The sequence below is a fragment of the Typopeltis vanoorti genome, chromosome 19 (genome assembly GCF_054136105.1).
Source record: "Typopeltis vanoorti isolate ZY-2024b chromosome 19, IOZ_Tvanoo_1.0, whole genome shotgun sequence".
Taxonomy (NCBI): domain Eukaryota; kingdom Metazoa; phylum Arthropoda; class Arachnida; order Uropygi; family Thelyphonidae; genus Typopeltis; species Typopeltis vanoorti.
In genome coordinates, this window is record NC_143567.1 from 80,083,265 (window position 1) to 80,107,582 (window position 24,318).

The 24,318-nt window shown below is 37.2% G+C and overlaps 1 protein-coding gene across 5 annotated transcripts in view; it reads right to left on the minus strand.

Moving 5' to 3' along the window:
* LOC150096283 (bridging integrator 3-like) overlaps nucleotides 1-24,318 on the minus strand; it is a 185,066-nt gene that overhangs the window by 119,734 nt on the left and 41,014 nt on the right. For 4 of the 5 annotated variants that reach the window (XM_090409317.1, XM_090409312.1, XM_090409313.1 and 1 more), the window contains exons 2-3: nucleotides 22,088-22,141; nucleotides 11,910-11,964 (exon numbers count right to left, since the gene is read on the minus strand). In XM_090409317.1, coding sequence (XP_090265443.1) covers nucleotides 11,910-11,964; nucleotides 22,088-22,095 — 63 coding nt within the window. In that variant the 5' untranslated portion in view covers nucleotides 22,096-22,141. The remainder of the gene's footprint in view (nucleotides 1-11,909; nucleotides 11,965-22,087; nucleotides 22,142-24,318) is intronic. The other variant, XM_090409316.1, reaches the window with a different exon arrangement.

The following is a 24,318-nucleotide window of genomic DNA, read 5'->3' on the forward strand; positions in this document are numbered from 1 at the left end:
GGATATTGTATGGGGGACAACATGGTTTTGTGAAGGGTAGATCATGCCTCAGTAACTTGCTCACGTTTTATAACACAGTGACGGCTGAACTGATAAGGGTAATGGGTTTACAGTGATTCTACTGGACCTTGCCAAGGCCTTTGACAGGATACCACATGGAACCCTAATCAGTAAACTGGAGCAGATTGGGATGGATATAGGGTTGGTGAGATGGATAGTAGGGTGGTTGATGGAGAGATACCAGAGAGTGGTTTATTCAGGAGTTGAGTGTGCTGCAGGGCTCTGTTCTTGAACCACTACTTTTCAATTTGTTCATCAATGATATAAGAAAGGATCTGAGAGGAAGTGTTCACTTGTTTGCTGATGATGCAAAGTTGGGTGGAGCAATTGTGAGTGCAGAGGATGTCAAAATTTTACAGGATGATTTGGATAGTTTGGAGGACTGGACAAGGAAAAATGGATGTCAATTTAATGTGGCAAAGTTTAAGGTTGTGCATTTTGGGGTGAAAAGAACAGCAGTAGTATATCACATTGGTGGAACCGTACTCCAGGAGATTGATGAGGCCAGGGATTTGGGAGTGTTGGTGGATAGGGAATTGAAGTTTAGGGGAGCACATTGCAAAAGTGGCTAAATCAGCTCATCAAATCACTTGGCTTCTGAAAAATACTTTAACAAGCAGAGACAAACAAGTTATTGTTCCTCTGTATCAAGCCTTGATAAGACCCCATCTGGACTACTGTGCCCAATTATGGGCGCCAGGGTTTCTTCGTGTTGAGGAGAAAGTGGAGAGGATCCAGAGACGAGTGACCAAGATGATAGCAGGTCTGTGGAATGAACCTTATGAGAATAGGTTGAAGATTTGTGGGTTGCAAAAATTGGTCAATAGGCGGAAAAGGGGTGATATGATTGAGATATTCAAATTACTGAAGGGTTACTATAAGATTAATCCTGAAGATATTTTTGAAAATAGGACTGGTGGTGGGAGGACTAGGGGCCATGCATGGAAGCTGGGCAAGAATGTGGTTAACAAGGGTATTAGAGATAGGTTTTTTACTTGGAGAGTGGTAAATGAGTGGAATAAGCTGCCAGAATCTGTGGTGGTGCTACGACCATGAATGAGTTCAAGGCAAAGTATGATAGATACTGTGTGAATGTCGAATAGTTGTTCTTGACATGTTAGGGGCTCCCTCGATGAGTCTGTCGACTCCTTGGAGTTGCCCGGAATAATAATAATAATACTCACTATGGTTGTATGAAGCATTGTGTATTCAGGCGTGTGTGGTGTGTGTGTGTGTGTGTCATAGGCACGCACGCGCACACACACACACACCTGAGTCTGCTGGATAATATATTCTAAAAAATAAACGTACTCTTAGTTCTTGCATTTGCTGTGAAACTGAAAATAATTTACCAAAAATTTAGCATCATTATGATACAACTATCATGCTGAAAAGTAAAATTCTAAATAAACAATCAACTGAAAAAGGAAATATAATAAATTTAGTTTAATCCTTTATCCAAGTGTAAGCAAACAAAGTTTGCACCTGAAGTATCTTCAGTACTGAGGCAACTCATGGTAAAGGTGGACCAAGCTCTCATGCAACACATCTCCTTGCAAACATGTATAATGCTATGCATTGAGGGAAGGGCTACTACCTAGACTGAATTCGACTTTTATTGAAGTCTCATCAGTGGGAGCCAGACCCAGAAATGGTGATACTAAGGTGGAAGTAATGGAGAAGCCATATTTACAACTTATTCCACCATAAAGTTGGCACAAATACATTAGTATGGTCATCTGATATTCCTTGCTAAAGGAGCCCAAATCCTGAATCTCCTCTTTCTGACTTCAAGCTTAAGGAGTCCTTACCCCCATTGTGTATCATTCATCTGCTGTCTCTAATGCTCCCTAATTCTGAAAATCACTGTGATCTCTCTGACTTTATATCCTTAGAGTTTCACTATGTGACTCCCGCCTAAGAAAGATTGCAAATCTATAATAAATTAGAACTGTAAGTGGGCTAGCATTTAAATAATCCCAAAACCCTGCTCTAAAAACCAAACATGGAATTTTTCAAGCTACTTCAGGTGTCTGATAAGCAGGGCAGTGGTCCACACCATGCAATGAAATTCATCTGCCATCTAATACATTCATTGATATCCATACCTGTGGTGGGATTTGAGCCAACCAGCATTTCCTACAGTTCAACAACCGAATACTAAAGACACTGTTCTTGATTTTAATACACTCCAATTGGCTCTCTTTTTAAAATTCCAAGCTGGAAGAAAAGATGAAGTATATGCTGCAAGCAATAATTCCTCTACCCACAACTAGATTATTATCTCTGCTCACCAAAAACTCTACACCTATAACATGTTAAACAAAATTAATAAAATAAAATCAGCACGTGAAGTTAGCTTGAAACAAAAACTCTGACCTTCATTTTCAGATCACACTAAAGCCTGCAACAAACCATTAACAAGCCATCAAAAAATTTAAATCTAGGTTAAATGCAGAAAACTTAAATGATCATCGTGTCACATCTCTCCCTTGCATTAGGTGCAACTTCTATCCACATATGATTCCACCTCTTTCTGTCTCTAGGACAGCACTACTGTAATGATACCTAAAGTCAAACTGACCACCTGACCTCAATTTCCTCCTCTAATTCCTGCATGGAAAACAAAGGTAAATCACTTCCAGCGACACCAAAGAAAATGTACAGCACTGTTCCTATAGCTTTTTTTTTTTTTACTAAAGAACAATCTTGAATATCCTAGAAATCAAAAAAGCTTCTGGTCGTAATGGTATCTTCACAGGTGTACTTAGTCTATTAAAAAAAAAAAGGATACTAAAGATCAAGTAGATCTCCATGTCCACATGACAGACCTTCAAGCACAAGTTATTATTATTGTAATTTTTATTATTAAGAGAGACCTCCATGGAGTCGGGGACTCATCAAGGGAGGCCACATACCACACACACCAGCTGTCATATTTGTTTTTGAATTCATTCACACTGCTTGCACACACAACATCCAATGGCAATCCATTCCAATCATGCACCACTCTATGAGAGAAAAATCTAGGTCTCAGCCCCTTCTTTGTGGTATAGTTCGCCCACTGTTTGTAGCTCTCTGCTTGGCAACTTGCCAAGAATAGTCTATTCATGCTGAAGGGAAGAAAGAAATGAAGGATGTACGAATTGGTCACCAACATGCAAAATTACATTCTTTATAGGTAAAATTTTCCTACTGTTATACAAGCAACATAGTTAACTACAATGATCATAAAAGAGAAATAAATTTTCTGATGTATAATAATAAACAACTCATTCCACAATACGGACTGATTACCCTATTATCGGAATGGATTCTTCTCCTGTTGACATGCGCAGAAATGTCGAAGGGTCTCAAATCTGTGGGAGTACTATATTCGTTCTCAGCTTCCAAGGATGCCCTCTCGTCCTTTCCCCACCCTCCATAAAATGAAAAATTCCATCAACTGAAATCCTGCATAATCCTTTCAGAAGTAAGTCTCAATCATACCACCTCTCTGTCATGGAAGGTTTTGTGAAGGTAGTACCATTGCACTTGAAGTACCAAGATATTTCATATGGTCTAGCAGAGGCAGCTGCTAAGCAAGTAGCCATCTTATGGTCTGCTTTCATCCTTTGTAATTGCGTAGCCAGTTTTCTCCCTGGTTATTTACTGCAATGGTGGATGGCCTTCTCTCTTTGTATTTTTCTACTAATGCAGATGTTCCTCAGGAATTTTTATATCATGCATCCCTTTGTCTTCTATATGAAAATGATCTTTTATCATTGATCCTTATGTTCAATTGAATTTAAACGGTATTGAATCAAACACAGATTGATAAGAAAATAACTATTAACTTAAAAGCTAATATTTCAATGGTACTATATCCAGCATCTTCAGAGCACACAACCAAAGTTTGTTACAAATGCAAGACAACCACAATTTGGTGTAACAGTGGGGCTAGTATAAGTAATTTGCAGCGTGCAACACAAGACTAAAGTCCTAATATGGTGCCATCTAAGTTTATTAACTTAGAAAAAAAAAAAAAAAAAAAAAAACAGTAGTCCAAAGTTTTGAAAAAAATATAGCTGTCCAAATAGTAGTCCTTGAAATTTTTTTGAAAAAATAAAAAATAAAATTAAATAAATATTAATTTGGTCTTAGGATGATAGTCTCCCAAATCTTTGGTAGATTTATACAGCCATACTTGTTAAGGTTTGGAGTATGTTTTAAGGCTTCTGTTGATTCCAGGAACAACCTCTCGACTTGTAGAAGCTTCTATGCAGTACTTTTGTTTTTTCCTAATTGATCCTGTGTGACAGGGTATCCAAAACATGGTTTGCCAGACCCGACTTGCCATAGCGAAAGTGCCCGATATATTTTTTGTGTTCACTGAGGCAGATGTCCACAGTTCTTCCTGTCTGTCCATAGTAGGCTCGATGACAAGAACAGGGCACTTCATAGACTCCTGCATGTGATAAAGGAGTGAATCTGTCCTTAGGTGAACAGATGAGAGTTGCCAATTTCACATAAGGTTTAAATACGGTGCGTAGTTGGTGTTTGTTAATCACCCTAGATATCTTTTCGGATGTGCCTTTAACGTATGGGTTGGTGATAGTTTTGTTGTAGTCTTCTGTGGTAGATAGTGGGGGGGGGGGATTTCTGGGTAGCATTTAGTATTTTGTCTATCTTATGGGGATTATAGCCATTGGTTAGGAAGGTTTGGCACAGGTGAGAAAGTTCAGTAGTGAGAGCAATGTCATTGGGACAGATTGCTCTAGCTCTATGGGTTAGTGTTTTTAAGATACCATATTATTGAGAAGGGTGATGATGTGATGGTTTGTGTAAATATCTTCCTGTATGTGTGGGTTTTCTATAAACCGAAATGATAAGGAACTTTCTGGAAGACGTATGATCAGTGTGTCCAGGCAGTCATTGGCTTCTAGTTCCATTGTAAAGTGAATTTTAGGATGATGGCTATTTAGATGCACTAAAAATGTATTCAATGTGTCTGGGACAGGCTATATAGCAAACACATCATCAACATAGCGTAGCCAGAGACTAGGTTTGAGAGTGGCTGTGTTGATAGCTAGCTTTTCCAGATGTTCTATGTAGAAGTTGGCTGGGGGGGGGGGAATCCCATAGCTGTTCCATCTAATTGTTTGTATATTTTCCCTTTCCATGTAAAATAACCTGCCTGTACTGTGAATTTAAATAGCTGATATATATCAGGTGGAAATTGTGAATTTAATAAGTTAAGTGTTTCAGTCAATGGTACATTAGTGAATAATGAGGTGATATCAAAACTCACCATTAGGTCTCAACTATTTAAGGTGCGGATTTCTAAAATACTTTTTAGGTGGACAGAATTTTTAACAAAAGAGGGAGAATTGTTTGTGCAAGTGTCTAGTAGTTTGGCTAAATATTTAGCTAGTTTATATGTAGGACTGTTTATACTATATACAACAGGGTGTAAAGGTGTACCTTGTTTGTGAATTTTTGGAGCTCCGTATGTTCTGGGTGTTTTAACGTGAAAGGGTTTGAATTTGTTGACTGTTTCTTTTGGCCAGGAAGTGACTGTTCAATAACTTGCACACCTTATTCTTTTGCGAGTTGGTGGGATCTCGATATATAATTAGATATGTTAACCGGTCTTGGAGAAGTGTGTGCATTTTGCTTTCATATTCTGTTGAATCCATTACTACAGTTGTGTTTCCTTTGTCACCATCATCATCAAATTCCTGCCATGTACACTCAAGGGGTGTACAGGATATGATAGTACTACATGAAAAAAATTACATCATTACTAACTTCCTATCTACAATTTTCCTCGAAATCAGTCTGTTACTTGTTACTTAAGACTCCAACATTACCAGATCTTATATTTCTATCATCGAAGGCACTTTGTACAGTATCAATCCACCTATATCTTAGTCTCCCTCTGGGTCGTTTTCCTGCCAACCTGGCAGAGAACACTTGTTTTGCTAATCTTTCTTCACCCATTCTGTTTAAGTGACCATACCACCTGAGATTAGCTCTGCTAACACATTCCTGGATGCTGACAATGTCAAGTTCTTTCCTAATATCCTCGTATTTAATATGATATTGCCATTAATGCCATCTGTTCATGCCTATAATCTTTCTCAGGACTCTCATTTCTGCGGTGTCTAGTCTTTGGTCAAGTGTTTTACTTCTGACCCAGCTTCCAGATCCATAATTTAAAACTGGTTTGAGCACTGTCTTGTATACTAATTTAGTGTTCTGCCTAATTTCTCTCTTATTCTATATGAATTTATTTAATTGACTTCCCACCATACCAGCTTTGCTGATTCTGTTGTCTATTTCCATATTTAATTTACCATCTTCAGTAAAAATCGTGCCTAAGTAGCTGAAATGTTTTACTTGTTCCACAGGGTCTCCATTCACAACACAGTTGACATTTTCAATGATTCTGCCTATTTTCATTGTCTTGGTCTTTTTATTGCTGACCTTCATACCATATCTATTACAACAGCTATTCAATTTAGTCAGAGAATCTTGCAGACTTGTAGCGGATTTATTTAGAAGTATAACATCATCCGCATAAAGCAAAGAGCTGACATTAACATCTCCAATTTTGTGATCAATATCATAATATGATCCATATAGATAATGAATAACAGAGGGGATGATGTACATCCTTATCTCACACCAGATTTAACATTAAACCATCTTCCTGTACTTCCTTCAATTCTAACTGCTGACTTACAACTCAACTAAAGACTAAGTATTGCTTGATACAATGCCGCATTGACACCATATAACTGCAGTGTATTGAATAGCTTCTCTCTTAGCACCTTGTCATATGCCTTTTCCAAATTGATAAAACTTAAATACAGATCTGTATATTCCCATGCTTTCTTGACTATTTGTCGTAAAGTGAAGATCTAATCCTGACAGCCTCTATTTGGCATGAATCCATCTTGTTCTTCACCAAGCTTTTCTTCCACAATTCTTCTCAAATGTTTCTCAAGTATACTTGCATAGGTCTTGCCAGGAAGTAGGGAAACTCAGTAGGGAAATACCTCTGTAATTCTCACATTCAGTTTTATTTCCCTTTTTATATATGGGTACTATGAGAGCTCTACTCCAATCATTGAGAATTCGTCCCTCTGTCCAGGCATTCTGAACCATGCAGTGCAGCCACTGTAGGACTTTTATACCACCACACTTCAGCATTTCTGGTCGAATATCATCTACTCCTGCTGCCTTTCCACATTTCAAGCCTTTGATGGCTTTTCCTACTTCAAGTATGGATATGTATTCCTGACTGCATGCCTGGTCAGTGTTTTTTACCACTGTGCTGTCGTCACTGCTTGTTTCATTTAGCAGTGTTTCAAAGTAATTACTCCATACTTCAAGGATATCTTTTTCTACTGTTTTCATGTCACCTTTATCATCTCTAACTCCTTTTACAGCACTCTTTCCTCCATTCCTAAGCGTCTTCAACAACCTCCAGAATATTTTGCCACCTTCTTGATATTTATTTTCTATATTCTTGCCAAAGTCCTCCGACGACTTTTGTTTAGCTAGTTTTACACTGTGTTTAGCATTCTTGCATTTGTCTCTATATTCTCTAAGAGCACAAGCTGACTTATTTGATAGGAACTTTTGATATGCTTTCTTCTTTTCATTCACTGCCTCTTTAACTTCCTGTGTTCACCAGGGAGTTCTGATTTTTTTTATCCTTGCAGACAACTTCACCACATGCCTCTCTGGCTGAATCAATCAATGTTACCTTCAGAGTTTGCCACTGAATCTCCAAGGTTTGATTCCTGTTCTCAAACTCTTTCATTTTTTCTTCAATTATCTTTGTGTATTTTAGTCTACAGTTCACATCTGAGAGCTGCTCAACTTTTATAAGCTTTAAAACTTTCTTACGTTATTATTTTCAATATGAAATTCAATTTTATCCTACTCAAGACTAAATAGTGATCATTTCCAATTTCAAATCCTCTGTAGACTCTGGTGTCCTGCACCAGGCAGAAAACATCACTATCAACAATAACATAGTCAATGAGACATTTCTTATTCCTAGCCTCTTCTCTCCATGTGAATTTGTGCACATTTTTATGTTGGAACATGGTGTTAGTAATAACCAGTCCATGTCCTGAGCAGAAATCCAACAGATATTTGCCATTATTATTAGCTTTGCTCTTTTCTCCAAATTTTCCCAAAATATTTTTGTATGTCTCACAATCATTTCCTACTCTGCTATTTAGATCTCCAACAAGGACCAACTTTTCCTTTTTCATTGTGTCAGTTGCTTTTTCTGAAGCCTTAAAAAATTCCTCCACTTCTACCTTAGTGGAACCTTCTTTGGGACCATAGGCACAAATAAGTCTCATTGTCCAGTTCCCCATTCTCATATTTGCCCACATTACTCTATTTGAGACTGACTGCCATTCAAGAAGATTAGCCTCATATTTTGTGTTGAATACTATAGCTACTACTCCTTTTCCTTGATTGTCATTGCCTGAATATAACATTTGGTATTTATTGCTCAGAAAGATCTCACCAGTTTTGTCTTTTTTGTTTCAGTCACCCCTATTATGTCGATCTGGTACTTATCTAATTCTTCACCTAGCTCCATTTCTTTGCCATTCAGGCTTCTTACATTGATAGTACCGATCTTTAACTCTGGTGATGTTGAGTTGGGGTTTGTTTTCAGATTTGTTCCAGTAGCCGACTTTTCGCTGTTTGCCCTGGTTCCCTGGCGAAAACAACGGAGGCCTTGTTTAACCAGGCGACGCCCCAGCCAGCATGAAATTTTGTCATGTTGTACCATCATTTTTTATTTTGGTTTAACCAATAAGAATACAATTAGGTCGGCTAAATCCCAAATTGCCAGCCCATCCTCATTCGTTCAGTATCCAAGTAGATACCCAACAGGGTGCACCATGAGAAGGTGAGGCTTGGACATTCGGTCAGAAGCCCTGGTCAGTTCTCCGCATTCCTTTAAAGGCTATGTGGAGGTTTCCTCTTAGTTATACAGCTTTGACCCTTAAGCACCCCTCCTTTGTCTAATTTGGTTATTATTGCGTAGCTCTTTTAGAGCCATTATTTCTTTATGTGGGATATTATTTTTGGGAGGCTTAGAATGGATTAGGATATTGGCCACATCTAACCAATTATTATTGGCTATTGCTGGAGGCAGGTCGTATATTCCCCTGTTCAACGGAAGCTATTATTTTGGTTTTTGGAACTTCTTTAGGAGTAACGGGAAAATTGTGTCCACGACTTAATGCACTCATGGCTTCTTTGGTTAAGGTTAACGATGATAAGTTCACAACGATGCCATCTTGATGTAATTGCGGCCGCTGCATAGCTGGAGGATTTCAATTTTTTTTTTGTGCCAGTTTTTAACTTTAGCAAATTCTTTATTGGCTGTAGAGTCTGAGATTCTCTCCAGGATATCCCATAGCTCTGGGTTCAAAATGTCAGATAGTATAACACTTAGTGCACTGATCGAAGAATTTATTTTTGAAAGTTCTCAGCGAGTAGCGTATATCTGTTCCCGTAATAGTGCTAAACTCGCTCGTTTATAGATACATTGGGCTTTGGTTGAGTGAAACTCATTCTTCATTTTTATACAGTTTGGTATCAAATTGGTATCTCGGCACCTTTTTAAGTAGGCTAACCTGTTCAGTTACCGCGCCAATTTTACTTTCCACTTACAGTATTGGCGTGCCTTGTGTACGATATTATCTCCGTGAAGTATATTTAAATGTGTGAATAGGCTTATGTGTTCATCACATATGTTGAATTGAATTTAAACGGTATTGAATCGAACACAGATTGATAAGAAAATAACTATTTATTAACTTAAAAGCTAATATTTAGCTGGTATTATATCCAGCATCGTCAGAGCACACAAACAAAGTTTGTTACAAATCTGAGACAACCACAATTCGGTGTAACAGTGGGGCTAGTATAAGTAATTGCAGCGTGCAACTCAAGACCAAAGTCCTAATATGGCACCATCTAAGTTAAAAAAATAAATAAATAAAATAAAAAAAATAAAAAAAAACCAGTAGTCCAAAGTTTTGAAAAAAATATTGTAGTCCAAGTAGTAATCCTTGATTAATCAAGTTATTTTCTTATAAATCTGTGTTTGATTCAATACCGTTTAAATTCAATTCAACATGTGTGACGAACACATAAGCCTATTTACACATTGATACTTAACTCAGCCTACTCATTTAACAAAAGTTGCAGTGCTTAAACAACCCAAGCTTCATGATCTTTTATAACTAGTACCCTAAATACTAATCCTTACACCATTTTTCAATGGCTGATGACAACTCAGTTAGCATCAATGCTATCAAAACCATCTTATCTTTACCTTCATCAAAAAGATCGAAGTTCACCAATCATTAATCTTTGAAAGGGGGGGGGGGGGATAAAAAAATAATCATAAAACAAGACTATATTTCTTCTTGGGAGATAAAACAAGACTATACCTCATCTCTCTCTCTCTCTCTCTCTCTTCTAAGCCTCAACACACTGACTCTTCTTGGGCAAACATTTACCTCTAGCCTTTCCTGTCACAAACACATTTTTCTGCAGCTTCTTGCTTCATCAGCTCCAAAAAAATTGGGCATCCTTTTCTCTTCAAGATATTACTTTTGCTTGTCCAGCTACTAAACCAATATAAATCCAAATTTGACAAATGTTAAATTACATCAAAAACCTCCCTAAAAATTGTTAATGCTGTCTGAAAGAGAGCAATTTAGCTAATCAAGTTCTTGCTCTCACAGACTTATTCTAACTACTGTCTCATAGATGATTGACTTTCTGTTTTGTGTCTATTCTACAGGTATTTTCATGAATTCTATTCCTTCGAATTGGAATCCGATCCCCATTTCTGCTAAGCCTACAGTTACACAAGCATCTGTGAGCATCCATTTACAGTTCAACTGCTAATTCACTGAACTTACTACTATATAGACTCCTACTCATCTTCATTCTATCTATCTGTTCTCTAGAACAATCCCCATATGGCACTTCCAAGAATTAAAAGCACACCTGTTCAAAAAGAACACTAACAGATTCCTTCTGTTAGTGTCATGCAAAGAATATTTAGTACATGGTATTATCTAAGTAAAGCATTAATTTGCTATAGATACTGAATTTCTTGTGTAGGACTCATATACATATAAAAATATCTAGATATTCATCAATACTAAGAGGTAGAGTTTAAAGACAAACCAGGACAGGTGTTCATTATGAAGTACAAACTTTGATCGTAATTAGAGGGACACCACCAGGACCAGAAGATCAGTTGGTATCCAAGCTATTCAGGATTCTTTTGATGTCTTTCTTGCAAAAGGACAGAGGAGTAATGCAATAATTAGTTCCTGGTGTCTGTAGGAGTGGGAGATTTGCCTTGATCATCTATGCAGGAAGTGAAGAAGAATGATGCAGAGAATTGGCCTTATCTTTGGCTGATGCAGAAACACAAACCTTGTACTTGATTTCAAAATCAACCAAATGCAAAATGGATATTAGTAACTTTTGATATGCCTGCATTATTTATAAAGTAATGCAGGAAGAAATATGGAGAGAGATTCATCTAGCACTGGACTAAAGAAAGCTGTTGCTGATGATGAATTATTTCCAGACTGTCATAAATAGCTACTAGGAAAATTACCAGTAAAAGCTTATGTTTTCACAGTGAATTTTCTTAATTATGAAATATGTGATGTTTTTCTATACAAATATTTAATGATTTCATTACAAAATAAATCCATAAGTTAAGAACAGCAAGTCAAAAATTACAATGTGAATGCTTTCATATTGAAGAGGAACTAACAAGTTAAAGAACTTACATTTTGAAGAAGAAGAGATTTTGATCCCTGTCTACTTAGTCTTTTCAAGGGATTCCTAAAGGTGAGAATTATCTTTAAGCCAATATTTTAATAAAAGACAATTACAACCAAATGAAAACTTATTAAATTTCTTTTGTTTTTTAATACCATGCATTAATTCCACAGGCACACCAGGAAGATTTTCCCCCCTCTATAATAGTAAATAGGATATTCTTTTAAAGGAATTTTCATACTGATTTAAAAAATAAATTTTTTGGATACAGTTATGCCTAATGAAAGTTACCATGCAGCTATTAAAAGGTATAAAATGCCAAAATGAAACAGTTTACAAAGTGTAGTTATGTATAAACTCTTAAGATGTCTTCCACACTTCACACCACACTGACTTCAATGTTCACAGCAATGCCATTAGTTTTGAGATTCTTACTAATGAATAGTTGGAAAACCTATGGCATATTAGTGGTGTAGGTGGCTAAGGATTAAATAGTCTGGAAACCCTCCTGTATAGACTATAGAAAAAGTAGGGAACTTTTTCAAGCTACTTTGAACTATTATACTCAATAGTGATGATCTCCTACTTAAAAGACATTTGCAAACATTCATGTCACAGTGGGATTGCTGTTTTGGAGAATAGAGAAGCCGACACAGAAGAAATACTGAAGAAATATTCATATTTACTGATTTGAAGGGTTCTTTAAATTCATTGTCATTTAAGTTAGCATTCATCAACAGGAGACATCTGTGAATAAGCTACTGTAAACTTGTGCTCAAACATTTTATCATTACAGCAAGTGTCTTTCATTCAAATTAAACATTAAACAGAAATCTTAACAGCGGATACTAAGGAGCTGATTACTTCTGCATAACTGTAAGCACTTATAGTGCATTAAATCAGCTATCTTTCGATTTAAAAATCAGCCATGTGTAAGTGCCCGCTATGCCTACTGTACAAAGGAAAGATGGCAGCAACAAAACGCAACGTCGAATGAGCGCCCCGTGTCTTGCCAGCACAGTGCCATTGATTGCCGACAAACCCACAAAGTGCCGCAGCTGTAAAATTGATGTCAGCAATTAAAAAAAAAAGTTTAATGTGCGAGTTCTGATACCACTGGCTACATGTTTCCTGTGTAAAAATAGATGAATCGGTGCACAAGATATTTATCAACCTCAACCAGCCGTTTTTCTGTTCACTGTACCTCCCTTCTGTAAAACAGCTCCTGATTTTACGTTCCCTCGAATCGGATGTATGGAAAACCTCGAACAGCATATTAATGCTATGAATGCAGTTTTTTCCTCCAAAATGCAAGCACCGGAAACCAAGCTTGAAATGACTAACGATCAGCACTGCAATGCAAGTTCGCCCTTGCCAGTGAATGAACTCCGTGACCTAATCTCAACAATGGTGCACGACTCAAAGGCCAAAAACGAAACATACAATGCCATTATTTTGAACTTTCCAAAGGAAAACAGAAAAGCACTAAAAGAAGACATGATCAAATTAGCAGAAGAATGCAACATCGATTCTAAAAACATCGTCAGGTGTCAACGTTTCGGACCCATAAATAAAAGAAAGGACAGAACAAACTTTCTACGCCTTGTAAAAGTGACTTGCAACACACCGACAACCACATCAAAATTAATAACAGTGATCAATAAATTCAAAAACACTTGTCTCCAATCATGCATACATGCTTGATCACACCTAACATTTGCACAGAGGGAACAAGATGCCACCTTTTGAAGACAACTTGAAGAAAAAACATCAAAATGGAGACAGCAGTTGGATCACTGACTACAGACAAGTTAAATTGCTGCAAAAATCAAGTGATACCACTAGCAGCCACCATGGAGACCAGTATGCAGGCATCGTATAGGAAATATGAAGCACCCTTGCAGTCAAACATATGCCTCACAGAACCCTACATATCCACTTCACCAACATAAGTGGCCTAAACTTTAACCTTAAAGTGTCCACTACTATCTTCAGTCTACCAAACCCCACCTACTCTTTCTGGCAGAAACTCAAATCTCCCCCTCCCAGTACTATTCATCTTAACCTTCCAAACTACACTTTTTTAATTCCTTTCAACCCAAGGGTTGAAAGGAATTAAATACATCCGCTCCAACATAACTTGCCAAAGAACACTTGTGTGATGATTAGCAATATTGCTAGCATATTGTTCATTTTTGATAGCTTAGTGTAACTGTGCTTATTCTACTTTGTGGATTTATTGCTGACTTTTTTTTTATTTACTGAATTTTTGAATCTTGCCTTGAACAGTACAAAATGGCAGTATGAACGAGATCTGCATGTTGTGCAGTGCAAAGATTGAATGCTATTAATGACGACAGACTTTCCGAAAATGGTGTAATGTCAAGAGTGAAACGTGTGGAAAAACGTGAATGATGTGCTCATGTGCAGGAGATGAGAGAAGGTATGGACTTGTAGAAAGTGCAGTATTTTGTTACAAGTTATCTTACAAGTTATCAGCACATGCAAAACAGACAGAAGGAATGAAAGGTAGTGTAAATGTGGATGCAATAGACAGTATGAACAGTGAATGAAAGATAGTAATACCGATGGAGTGAAAGAATGTGCAAATGAAGAAACACAAGTGATGTGGAAGTGGAAGGAAATTTGAATGAGGAAATGGAGGAATGGCATGACATAACAACAAGGAACAAGATTACGAGAGCAAAATTGGCAGAATGTAAGATTTGAAGAAAGAGTTGTTCAAAATGAGAAATGAAATGAGGAATTTGCAAAGTGATGCTGGGCGTTTAGTAGAAACAAAAGGAAAGAGTGCAAAATGATAGAATTAAAGAAAAAAAGAGGTGATGAATGACATGAGAACAGCATGGTATGAAGATTCCATTATGAGAGGTTTAGTTAATGAGAGAATCCATAAGGTCTGCTTTCCAGGAAGTAAAATGAGCAAGATAATTCATGCTTTGGATATGATATGATCAAGAGAGTTAGTAATAGATGTGGGAATGAATGAGTTAGTTGGATATAAGGAAAATGTAAAGATGGATAATCACAAAGTTATTGAGGATATTGAAAGAAAACAGTATAGTGGGAAAGGTTGTTTGTCAAGTATGTTGCCAAGGTATGACAATGATAAGTTGAGATGAAGAAAGAGAATCATGAATGGTATGTTGGGCAGAGTTGTGTGAGAAGAAGTTAGTGCAGATGCATGGCATGTATTTGAGGGAAGAATATTTTTGTGCAAAAGTAATGGACTGCATTTGAATGGCTGTGAACTGGAATGAATGATGCAAGCAAGAGATCAGAGGAAGTAAGATGTGAAGTGAAAGATCAGGAGAGTGGAACAGAGTAGAATAAAGTGCTTGGTAATGGAAACAGGTGGTGTGAGAGATGAAGAGAGAACAGGAATGCAAGAGGAACAGGGAAATGGAGGAAGTCAAGGTGGAAAGGGAAACATGGCACAGGAAGAGTGGATCTTGGAAGTAGTAGTACATATATAAGGATTATAAACATCTTTTTCAACATTATCTCTTATTCAGAGTAATTTACTTTTCTAGTAGCAAGACTTAGACTTTTCTAGTAGCCCGCAAGAGGGCACCATTAGGACTTTAGGAACAATATTAGTTTCTTGCTTTCTTCCTCATTTGCTTTGTGTTAGTTCCTGAGTGCACATACTATATCTTTATGTTCCTGAAGATGGCAATGTGACGTTGCCGAAATATAGAAGTTATTCATTAAAGTTACCTTTAATTAATATACTTTATATGCATTGTTAATTCCGTAAACTAATTACCAGTTATCAGAGTAATTTAATAATAAGGTAATACACTTTTTCACAACTTTTATGTAGGTAATATGACTTCTGCATTACTTCAACCTTGGTATCCCTTCTGGGTCTGGCTCCCACTGATGAGACCTCAATAAAGGTTGAAACCAGTCTGAGTGGTGATCCCTCCCAGGGCCGGCCATCTCGGGGGTGCAGTGGGTGCAATGCACCCGGGCCCCATGATCGAGTGGGCACAGTCGGTATACATTTGCGGAAACGTTTTTTTTTTTTTTTTCTTCTAATTTTGCTTATAACTAAAGGGATTTCATTGACAGGATTTTAGAGCCCCTCCCGGTAATAATAATATCTCTGTGTTTCTCTATTATATTAGTGTTTTGTGTTCAGTAAACGTATGTTAACCTGTTATATTTCGAATGAGTTTTTTTTTTTGTTTTCCTGTGCCAAAATCATTTGCAAGTAAGAGGTTTTACAATACATCTATTTCGAATCCTTTAATTTTTACCTTTGAAAAATATTTTAGGGCTCCAAAAGGTTTCTTGCACCCGGGCCCCTTTATAGAGAAGGCCAGTCCTGATCCCTCCCATAATGCATTGCATTATACATACCCTAAAGGATGTATGCTTTGCATTATGGGATACAAAGGCAACTGATGTGAAGTCATTTGCCTCTATATACAAGTAGCTTAGTTGTGAAGATATTTCATACACAAACTGTTTGCTTACACTTGGACAAAGGATTAATCCAGGAATATAATTTCTTGGCATCTTCATTTATAATGTATATGGGGATGATCAGAATAGGACTGGAATGGATCTCGATGTGAGAGGAATAGTTGAAACTGAGGAGATATATCGGGTAAGGAATGATAAAGGTGAATGAGAAAGGGAAATTATGGTGGGCAAATTAACAGGCTTGGATAGGACTGCTTATAGATCTAAAAGTTAACTATTATGTTTATTTACAAATGCTAGGAGCATGAGAAACAAGGATGATGAAATTGTTTTGCTGATTGAGTTTATTTGCCCCAAAATTGTTGGGGCAAAGAAACTCATATGATATTGTTACGTCATCACTTCGTGGCTTTATTTTAATTTATACTTGTTTTTCCTTATTTAGATCTAATTTGCCTTCACCCTAATTACTCTCAAGATCTAAACCTAAATATTGCCTTCAGTACACGACATAGAAAGACTATCTACAGGGTGTTCGGGATAAATTTGACAGTTTCGTAAGGAAAAAGAAAATCTTCTTTGTATCTATTAAATTTAATGAATTGACAAAAAAACATTACAGGCAGAGTTAATTACAATACTATCAACAAGATTTACTCAAAATAACCACCATTAGCATCGATCACAGCTTCAATTCTGCTTCGGAACCTCGAACAAGCTGATGCTACAGTCTCCCTGGGAAGGGCCGCAAAAACTGTTTTAATTTTATCCATTAACTGGGCTTTTGTATTACTGGAAGTGCGATTGGTGTCTTTTTCAACTGCGCCCCATACAAAATAATCCATGGGGTTAAGGTCTGGGGAGTTTGGAGGCCAAACATTTGGACTGGTGAAGTCGTAGAAATTTTCAGACAACCATTTTTGACTTTTCCCAGAGGTGTGGCAAGGGGCCGAATCCTGCTGCCATACATACGGCCTACCATTGGCTACCCTTGTTATCCAGGGCTTGACTACAGTTAGCAACTCCACGAACAAAGCCCGAATTCCAATGCCAGGGTTCTTCAACACCTGTTCCTGCAGATTTGCGAGGAATTCTGCTGTACCAACGCAATCAGATCGTCTGCTAGGGATCTTTCTTCTTGCTACATCCTCGTAGTCACCATTGCAAGTCTCTAGTTCATGCCTGATTGTTTTTACTGTATTCAGGGAGCATTGGGCAGCAGTCGTAATATCCTTATTTTGATGGCGGGCACGAATCATCATGATACAAGTTATTCTCTTCCATGATTCAGGTGGGTTCCAGCTATCCATCCTTTCTGACATCTTGTATATGAATGAAGAAGGGTCCAAACTTTTAAATGAAGAGAAGTGTGTGTTAATACATGTAACTTACGGAAAAATATAATTAATTATAAATATGTCAAATTTATCCCGAACACCCTGTATATATTTGGCCGATTTCTAGATTTTTTACGTGTATCAATTACTCGGACAAGGGGGTTTACCCTGTGTTAGGGACAAAATTCTTTGCGATTACTGTCTGAGATTGTCTCCCGATCAGATACTGGCAAATTTAATTGTTACGCTGCACCAGCCAATATCTTTAGGTTAGAGGGAATTCTTAACCAGGGAAACTCTCTCAGATAACATACAGAGGTGAAGAATCTAACACTTATTCTTAGTACCAAAATTCTCAATATCAACCATGTTTAATATCATTTGCAATCGTGGCTCTTAAACATCTATTGTACTCCGCTTCGGTTCTGATTTTATGAGTAGTAATTTGAATTCATTCTCGGGCTAATGTCAGGTACAAAACACATTTATTGAGATCTTAAAGTTATACATTTACATTCACGCACTCAGCCAATTTTATATCATTGTAAAGTAAAGAACTAGTTAAACCAGCTAAAACATAAATAGATACAATCATTAGTTCCTTCATTAAGATTAAGCATTAAACTCCACATTATACAAGTCTTAAATTTCATCCATTCTGTTCTCTTCTAAATTACATTAGTTATTCACATAAAATATCTGTCACAAATCATCTATAAACTTTCTCTAACAAAATGCTCAGCGGATTTAAGTCACTGCTATCATCGATAATCACCTAAGAGTTCTATACTACATTGTCCTTGCTCACTAACTATATAACATTTCTTCTCTCTAAGTGGGAAAGGAATAACAAAAAATTCTGTATGTTACCAGCTCTTGGGAAGATTAACAGATCCGTCACTTAATTCACATTTTCATCTTAAACAGCCCGATACTTCTCTTGAATAGGGGTCAGAACATCTTCGCTAGGCCTTTATCCACGTGGTTACTCATAGAGGTCATCCTACTTGGCTTTACTGAACATCTGGTGATGTGCCCACATTTGTCTGGTTCTGATGCCGCATATTCTCATCAGAGGTGCCGGTTCAGGAATTCTGTCCCAAGGAGGTAGCTAGTCAGGGCGCTGGAACTGCGGGTGCCAACATCTAACATCTCGGGGCGATCCAAAATCCATCAGGAGGCAAGAGAGAGGCCCAACATCCACCCCCGTAAAACACCCAGAAAGGGTCAGGAGAACAAGACCAAAAAGCCTTGAGAGAGGGGAGCAAACCCCTTTTATTCTACATTCTCGGCACCCTCTTTACTGCTGCGTTCTTCCGCACGGCACTAGTCTCCTTTGCCTGCGAGATGATCTGGTGTATACCGCATCGCCTTTTGTAGTGTCTTCCGGGAAAATGAACTAGCGCCACTTTCCATGTAAAATGCTTATGCCTCAAGCCAAACATTCACCCGAACGGTCCGCCTGCCAACTTTGGACTTTTGCTTACACTTTAATAAACATTTCATTTCACATAGAATACCCTTTTATAGTTATATTTTACAAACTGGAAATCTTTACTTAGATTTGAATAAACAAGTTTTCTTATATAATACTACATTCAAAGGTATTTATAGCCCTATTTACAATCCTTTTGATAGCTTAAGTACAAGCTATCAAAATCTGGTTAAATCTTGAATGAATTAATTTTTTTATAAACTCTCCCATTCAAGATCTAACAATAGCATAGGATGACATCATGATGGGAATAGAAATGGAAAGGTATGATGTTTTTCACGAGGATAGAAAGAAGAGCTACCAATGATAGCATGGAAATTATGTGTCCACATAAAGTAGAAATGAATGAGGGAAACAGTGGCAATGGTTTTGAGGCACAGTGGTGTGAAGTGGACATTGACAGGAAGTGATATTTAGCTGAATGTTGCTATAAGCTGGGGAATGTGGAGGGTGCTAATGAAAAAATATACAAGCAACTTGGGTTAGTGAACAAGAAAAGTGTTATTTTTATGGAGGATTTTAATTATCACAGTACAGATTGGAATGAAGAGACAGCATTTGGGAATAAGGAAAATGAATTACTTCAGAGACAACTATCTTAGGTAGTATGTAAAGGAGGGTACACGAGAATCAAGAGGTTTAGATCTGATAATTTCATCAGAGAATGTGATTGTGAGTGGAATTTTCCACTTCCCTCCAGTTGGTGAGAGTGATCATGAAGTGATCACCTGGGTAATGACTAGCCATATGAAAACACTTGAGGAAAGAGTATATGTGGAATTACAAGGCTGGTGATTATGAGAAGATTAGGAGACAGCTTGGAGCTATAGAATGGAGGGAGGAGTCGAGTGGAAATGAAATAAATGCAGCTGAAGAACTGACAAAGAAATACTTAACAGTATCAATGTGTAAATATATTCTGAAGGTCAAAAGGCTAAATAAGGTAGGTGTCAAGCGAATGAACGAGGGGATTAAGAATGAAATCTGGAAGAAGGCACTTTAGAGGAAGCACAAGATGAATAATGGTAAGAATCAGTTGCATGAAGATTATAAAGAGCAGGCCAGGAGAGTGACTCATTTGGTAAGGACAGCAAAAGCACAGCAAGCAGAAATTAGAAAATCAATCCAAGACAAACCCGAGGGAATTTTTTTCTATATGTGGCAAGTAGAAAGAAGAATGATTATAGCAAGATGATGTTAATGGATGAATGTTGGAGATTGGAAATTGCTGCAGAGGACACAGTCATGACGTTCAGTGAGAAGTTCATCAGGGTATCTCATTCTCAGGGTGAAATCAGAAGCTTAAGTGTAGAGAATGAAATGATAGATAACTTACTGGTAAGTGAGCAAGTGGTATATGAGGAGTCCCATATAAGGAATGTAAAATTGTTTCACTTTACGAAGGTGGTGACAATGCTAAGGGTACAAATTATAGGCCGATCTATATATCTGGATTTGTAGTTAAGGTATTGGAGAGGTTGGTGAAATATAGGATTCAAATATGGATTGATAACAGTGGTATTCTTTGTGCTTGTCACCATGGGTTTGTTAAAGGGGGATAGTGTTTTACCAACGTGCTTATGTACTATACCAAGGTGATGAATGTGTTGAGCAAGGGAAATGCACATACAATGCATTTTGAAAAGGCTTTTGATAAATTGCCACACCACAATAATAGATTTAGTTTAATCCTTTATCCCAGTGAGAGCAAACAAAGTTTGCGCCTGAAAATATCTTCAGGACTAAATATAGTGTTGTACTATCTTATCCAGTAAGTAGTGCAACACCAAGGCAACTCGTGGCAAAGGTGGAGCAAGCTACCAGGCACTTCTAACCCAGTATCTCCCATAATGCAAAACACCACAAGTTGGTAACAAAAGTGGAGAAAGTGTTTTGACAAACGGTCGGAAAATGAGTTTGAAACAGAGAGCTGCGATTGGCTTTTGTGTTAAACTTGGTAAGTTTTACCGAAACGCATCAAATGCTTCAAAAAGCATATGGTGTTGAATGCTTATCCTGTACTCAAGTTTACGAGTGGTTTAAGCGATTTCAAAAGTGGTCGTGAGATGCTTGAGGACGACAAAGTCAGGTAGTCCAAAAACTGGACTGAGCGAAGTTAACATCCAAAAAGTGTGTGATTTCATCAAAGAAAACCTGAAACTGTCCGTAAGATTGATTGAAAATGAATTGGGGATTCCAAAATCAACTGTGAACATCATTTTGACTGAGAGTTTGGGCCTTCGTAAATTGAATTCACGATTTGTTCCTGACAACCAAAAAATGTATTGAATTGAATACTGCAAGGACCTCATTAAAACCACTTGTAAGGACTCAAACTTTCTTGAAATGATCATTACTGGTGATGAAACATGGTCTTTTGAGTATGAGCCCGAAACAAAGCACCAGAATGCTGAGTGGAGACCACCAGAAGAGGTGGCATCCGAAAAAAAGCCGCTTGGAGAAGTCAAAAGACAATGCTGATTTGTTTCTACGATTCCAAGGGCATTATCCACAAAGAATTCATTCTGCCTGGCCAAACGGTCAATGGTAAGTTTTATCTCAAAGTTTTGAAGCGATTGATAGTGAGAATTCGTCGCATACGGCATGAATATCGTGAAGACCGACATTCATCAAAACACACTGTCACTCTTGGCTTCTAATGAAACAAATGTCATAAACAGTTGACACAACACTAATGAAGGTTGCCGCTTTCAACAAGAAAAAGATACAACAGGTGGTGCCACTAGTTTCTTCTATTTTCGAAAAGTTCGGTTTCTTTTTGAACAGAGGGTGTATATTATAATAAATAATAATAAAGTATATTATATAATATATATCATAAAGAATAAGTATAAATAAAGTAAAAATGCTAAATAAAAAATAATAAACTTGATATTACCAGCTCATCTGGCTTTAATAACAATGTTCTGTCAACTGTAATAGAAGTAAGGTACTGAAATAAAGAAATCAGATTTGCAGGAGTCACTTAAATATGGATATTTTAAATGGACTATTAATAAATTTTAACATAATTTCCCTTTCAGAATTATAAAATGTAAAATTAAACAATTGTAGGCAATTATGAAAAAAAAAAAAAAGTATACACCATTATTCATTAGTACAACAATTGAACCTAGAAGAACCATTTTCAGCAAAAATGGCTGAAGATTCAGTTTTGTAAACAAAATTTTATTTTGTCTAATTTTGAGCATTAAAACGGCCCGAGTGAAACACCTCACCAAACAATGATTCTAAATACAAAACTTCATTAAATTCAATCAAGCAGGAAAGAACTGCCATCATTTTGAATTAATTTATTATTATGTGATGCCTCCAGGGAGTCCAAAGACTCATCAAGGGAGGGCACCTACTCTACAACTCACCAACTAAAGCAAACTGTAACTATCATCATCATCTACTGCTCACCACCCCCACTAGTATTTTCATAGACAATCACAAACATCCATGGCGGGATTTTAACCTGCAGCCTTTTGGCTAGAGAGTGGATATGCTATTTACCATTTTTTTAAGTTACCATTGAAAAGGTCCGATTATAGCAAAAAAAAAAAGAGGAGGTGGAAGAATAACTGTATGTGTGTGTTGGGGAAGGGTCCTCAACTGGTCTCTTAGGACTGATTCAACATTAAAAATAACTGCTATTGATGATTTTTTGGCTGTTCATATTTCCATTATTTCCACAACTACTTATTGTCTAAAATGTGTCTTATTCAAAGACCTTTATGGAATGGTGGCACCTTTGTAAGAAAACATTAGTGAACTGAAAGTTACAATAGATTTATGACATGGTAATCCACTTTGAGTTATATACTCTAGATGCAGGATTTGGTTTTGCCTAAATTTATCCACTATGAATAATCCAATTAATAATAACCAAGATTAAAATGATTTATTAAATTTTATTATTATATCTGTATTATTATTTCTCTGGTTAATTATTATTAATTATTATTATTTGACACCTCCAGGGAGTCCTAAGACTCATCGAGGGAGGGACCTACTTTAAAACTCTCCGTCTCCACCACTCAACCTCATCTACACCAACACCCTCTACTGTCCACCATCACCACTATTATTTTCACAGACAATCACAAACATCCATGCCCATGGCAGAATTCGAGCCTGCAGCCTTTTCGCTGGAGAGCGGATACGCTAACCACTCGGCCAACCAGGCCTAGTTGGCCATCATTGTGGGCAACCATTCTTAACTGCTCCTATAATAAGTTGTGGGAGCAGTTGGTTGCAAGTACTTCATCAGTAAACTCTTCACTCATAAAGCATTTGCAGCCAGCTCTGGCAACTCATTCAACCCACTCAAAGCTAAAGCTCAAGACCAAATACCCTTCCTAACTACGTTCTTATACAATTCTGTGGGTGATCCCTTGTTCTTTCCCTCTCTCTCTCTCTCTCTCTCTCTCTTCTTGGCATGTACTGATAAAAGGCTTCAGTGTCAATCCCATAAAGCCTTTTAATAACTTACATGCTTTTTCATGTCCCCTCTTATTTGCCTACCAGCTAGTTTTTGAGACTCACTATTCTCATAGGGAGCATTCCATAGACATGTCACAATCTTGGTCACTCATCTCTGGATTCTCTCTGCCACCTCCTCATTCCCACAAAATTCAAGATATCAAATATGTGCACAGTAGTCCTAGTGCCATATGGTGGATATTGACAGAGTGTGCTGTAGTAAGGCAGCATTATTAACAAATCACTAAATTTGTATTAAAAGCTTACTTAATGGATCTCAAAATTTCTCTGTTCTTTTTTTTATTTGCTTGTTATGTTGGCTTACCTCAACTTGCATTGGCATTCAATTAATGTATCTATTCTTTATTTACCAAAGATTTTTAGAAAAATAAACGATTGAACATGTGACTATGATCTCTTATACTTCTGCTGTGCTGGTATTAAATAGTTGAGATCAGTAAACCGATATTTATTCCACACGCCAGTCTTCCTGGATAAGCATAAATATGGCCAACAGAAATGTTATGACCAAATTTTACATCCTCATTCATTCCTTTATACTGTATTTGAAAATATCTTATATAGAAGAAAATTCTGTCAATTTCCGTCTGAGACATTGTAGACGGAATTTGAACCCTGATC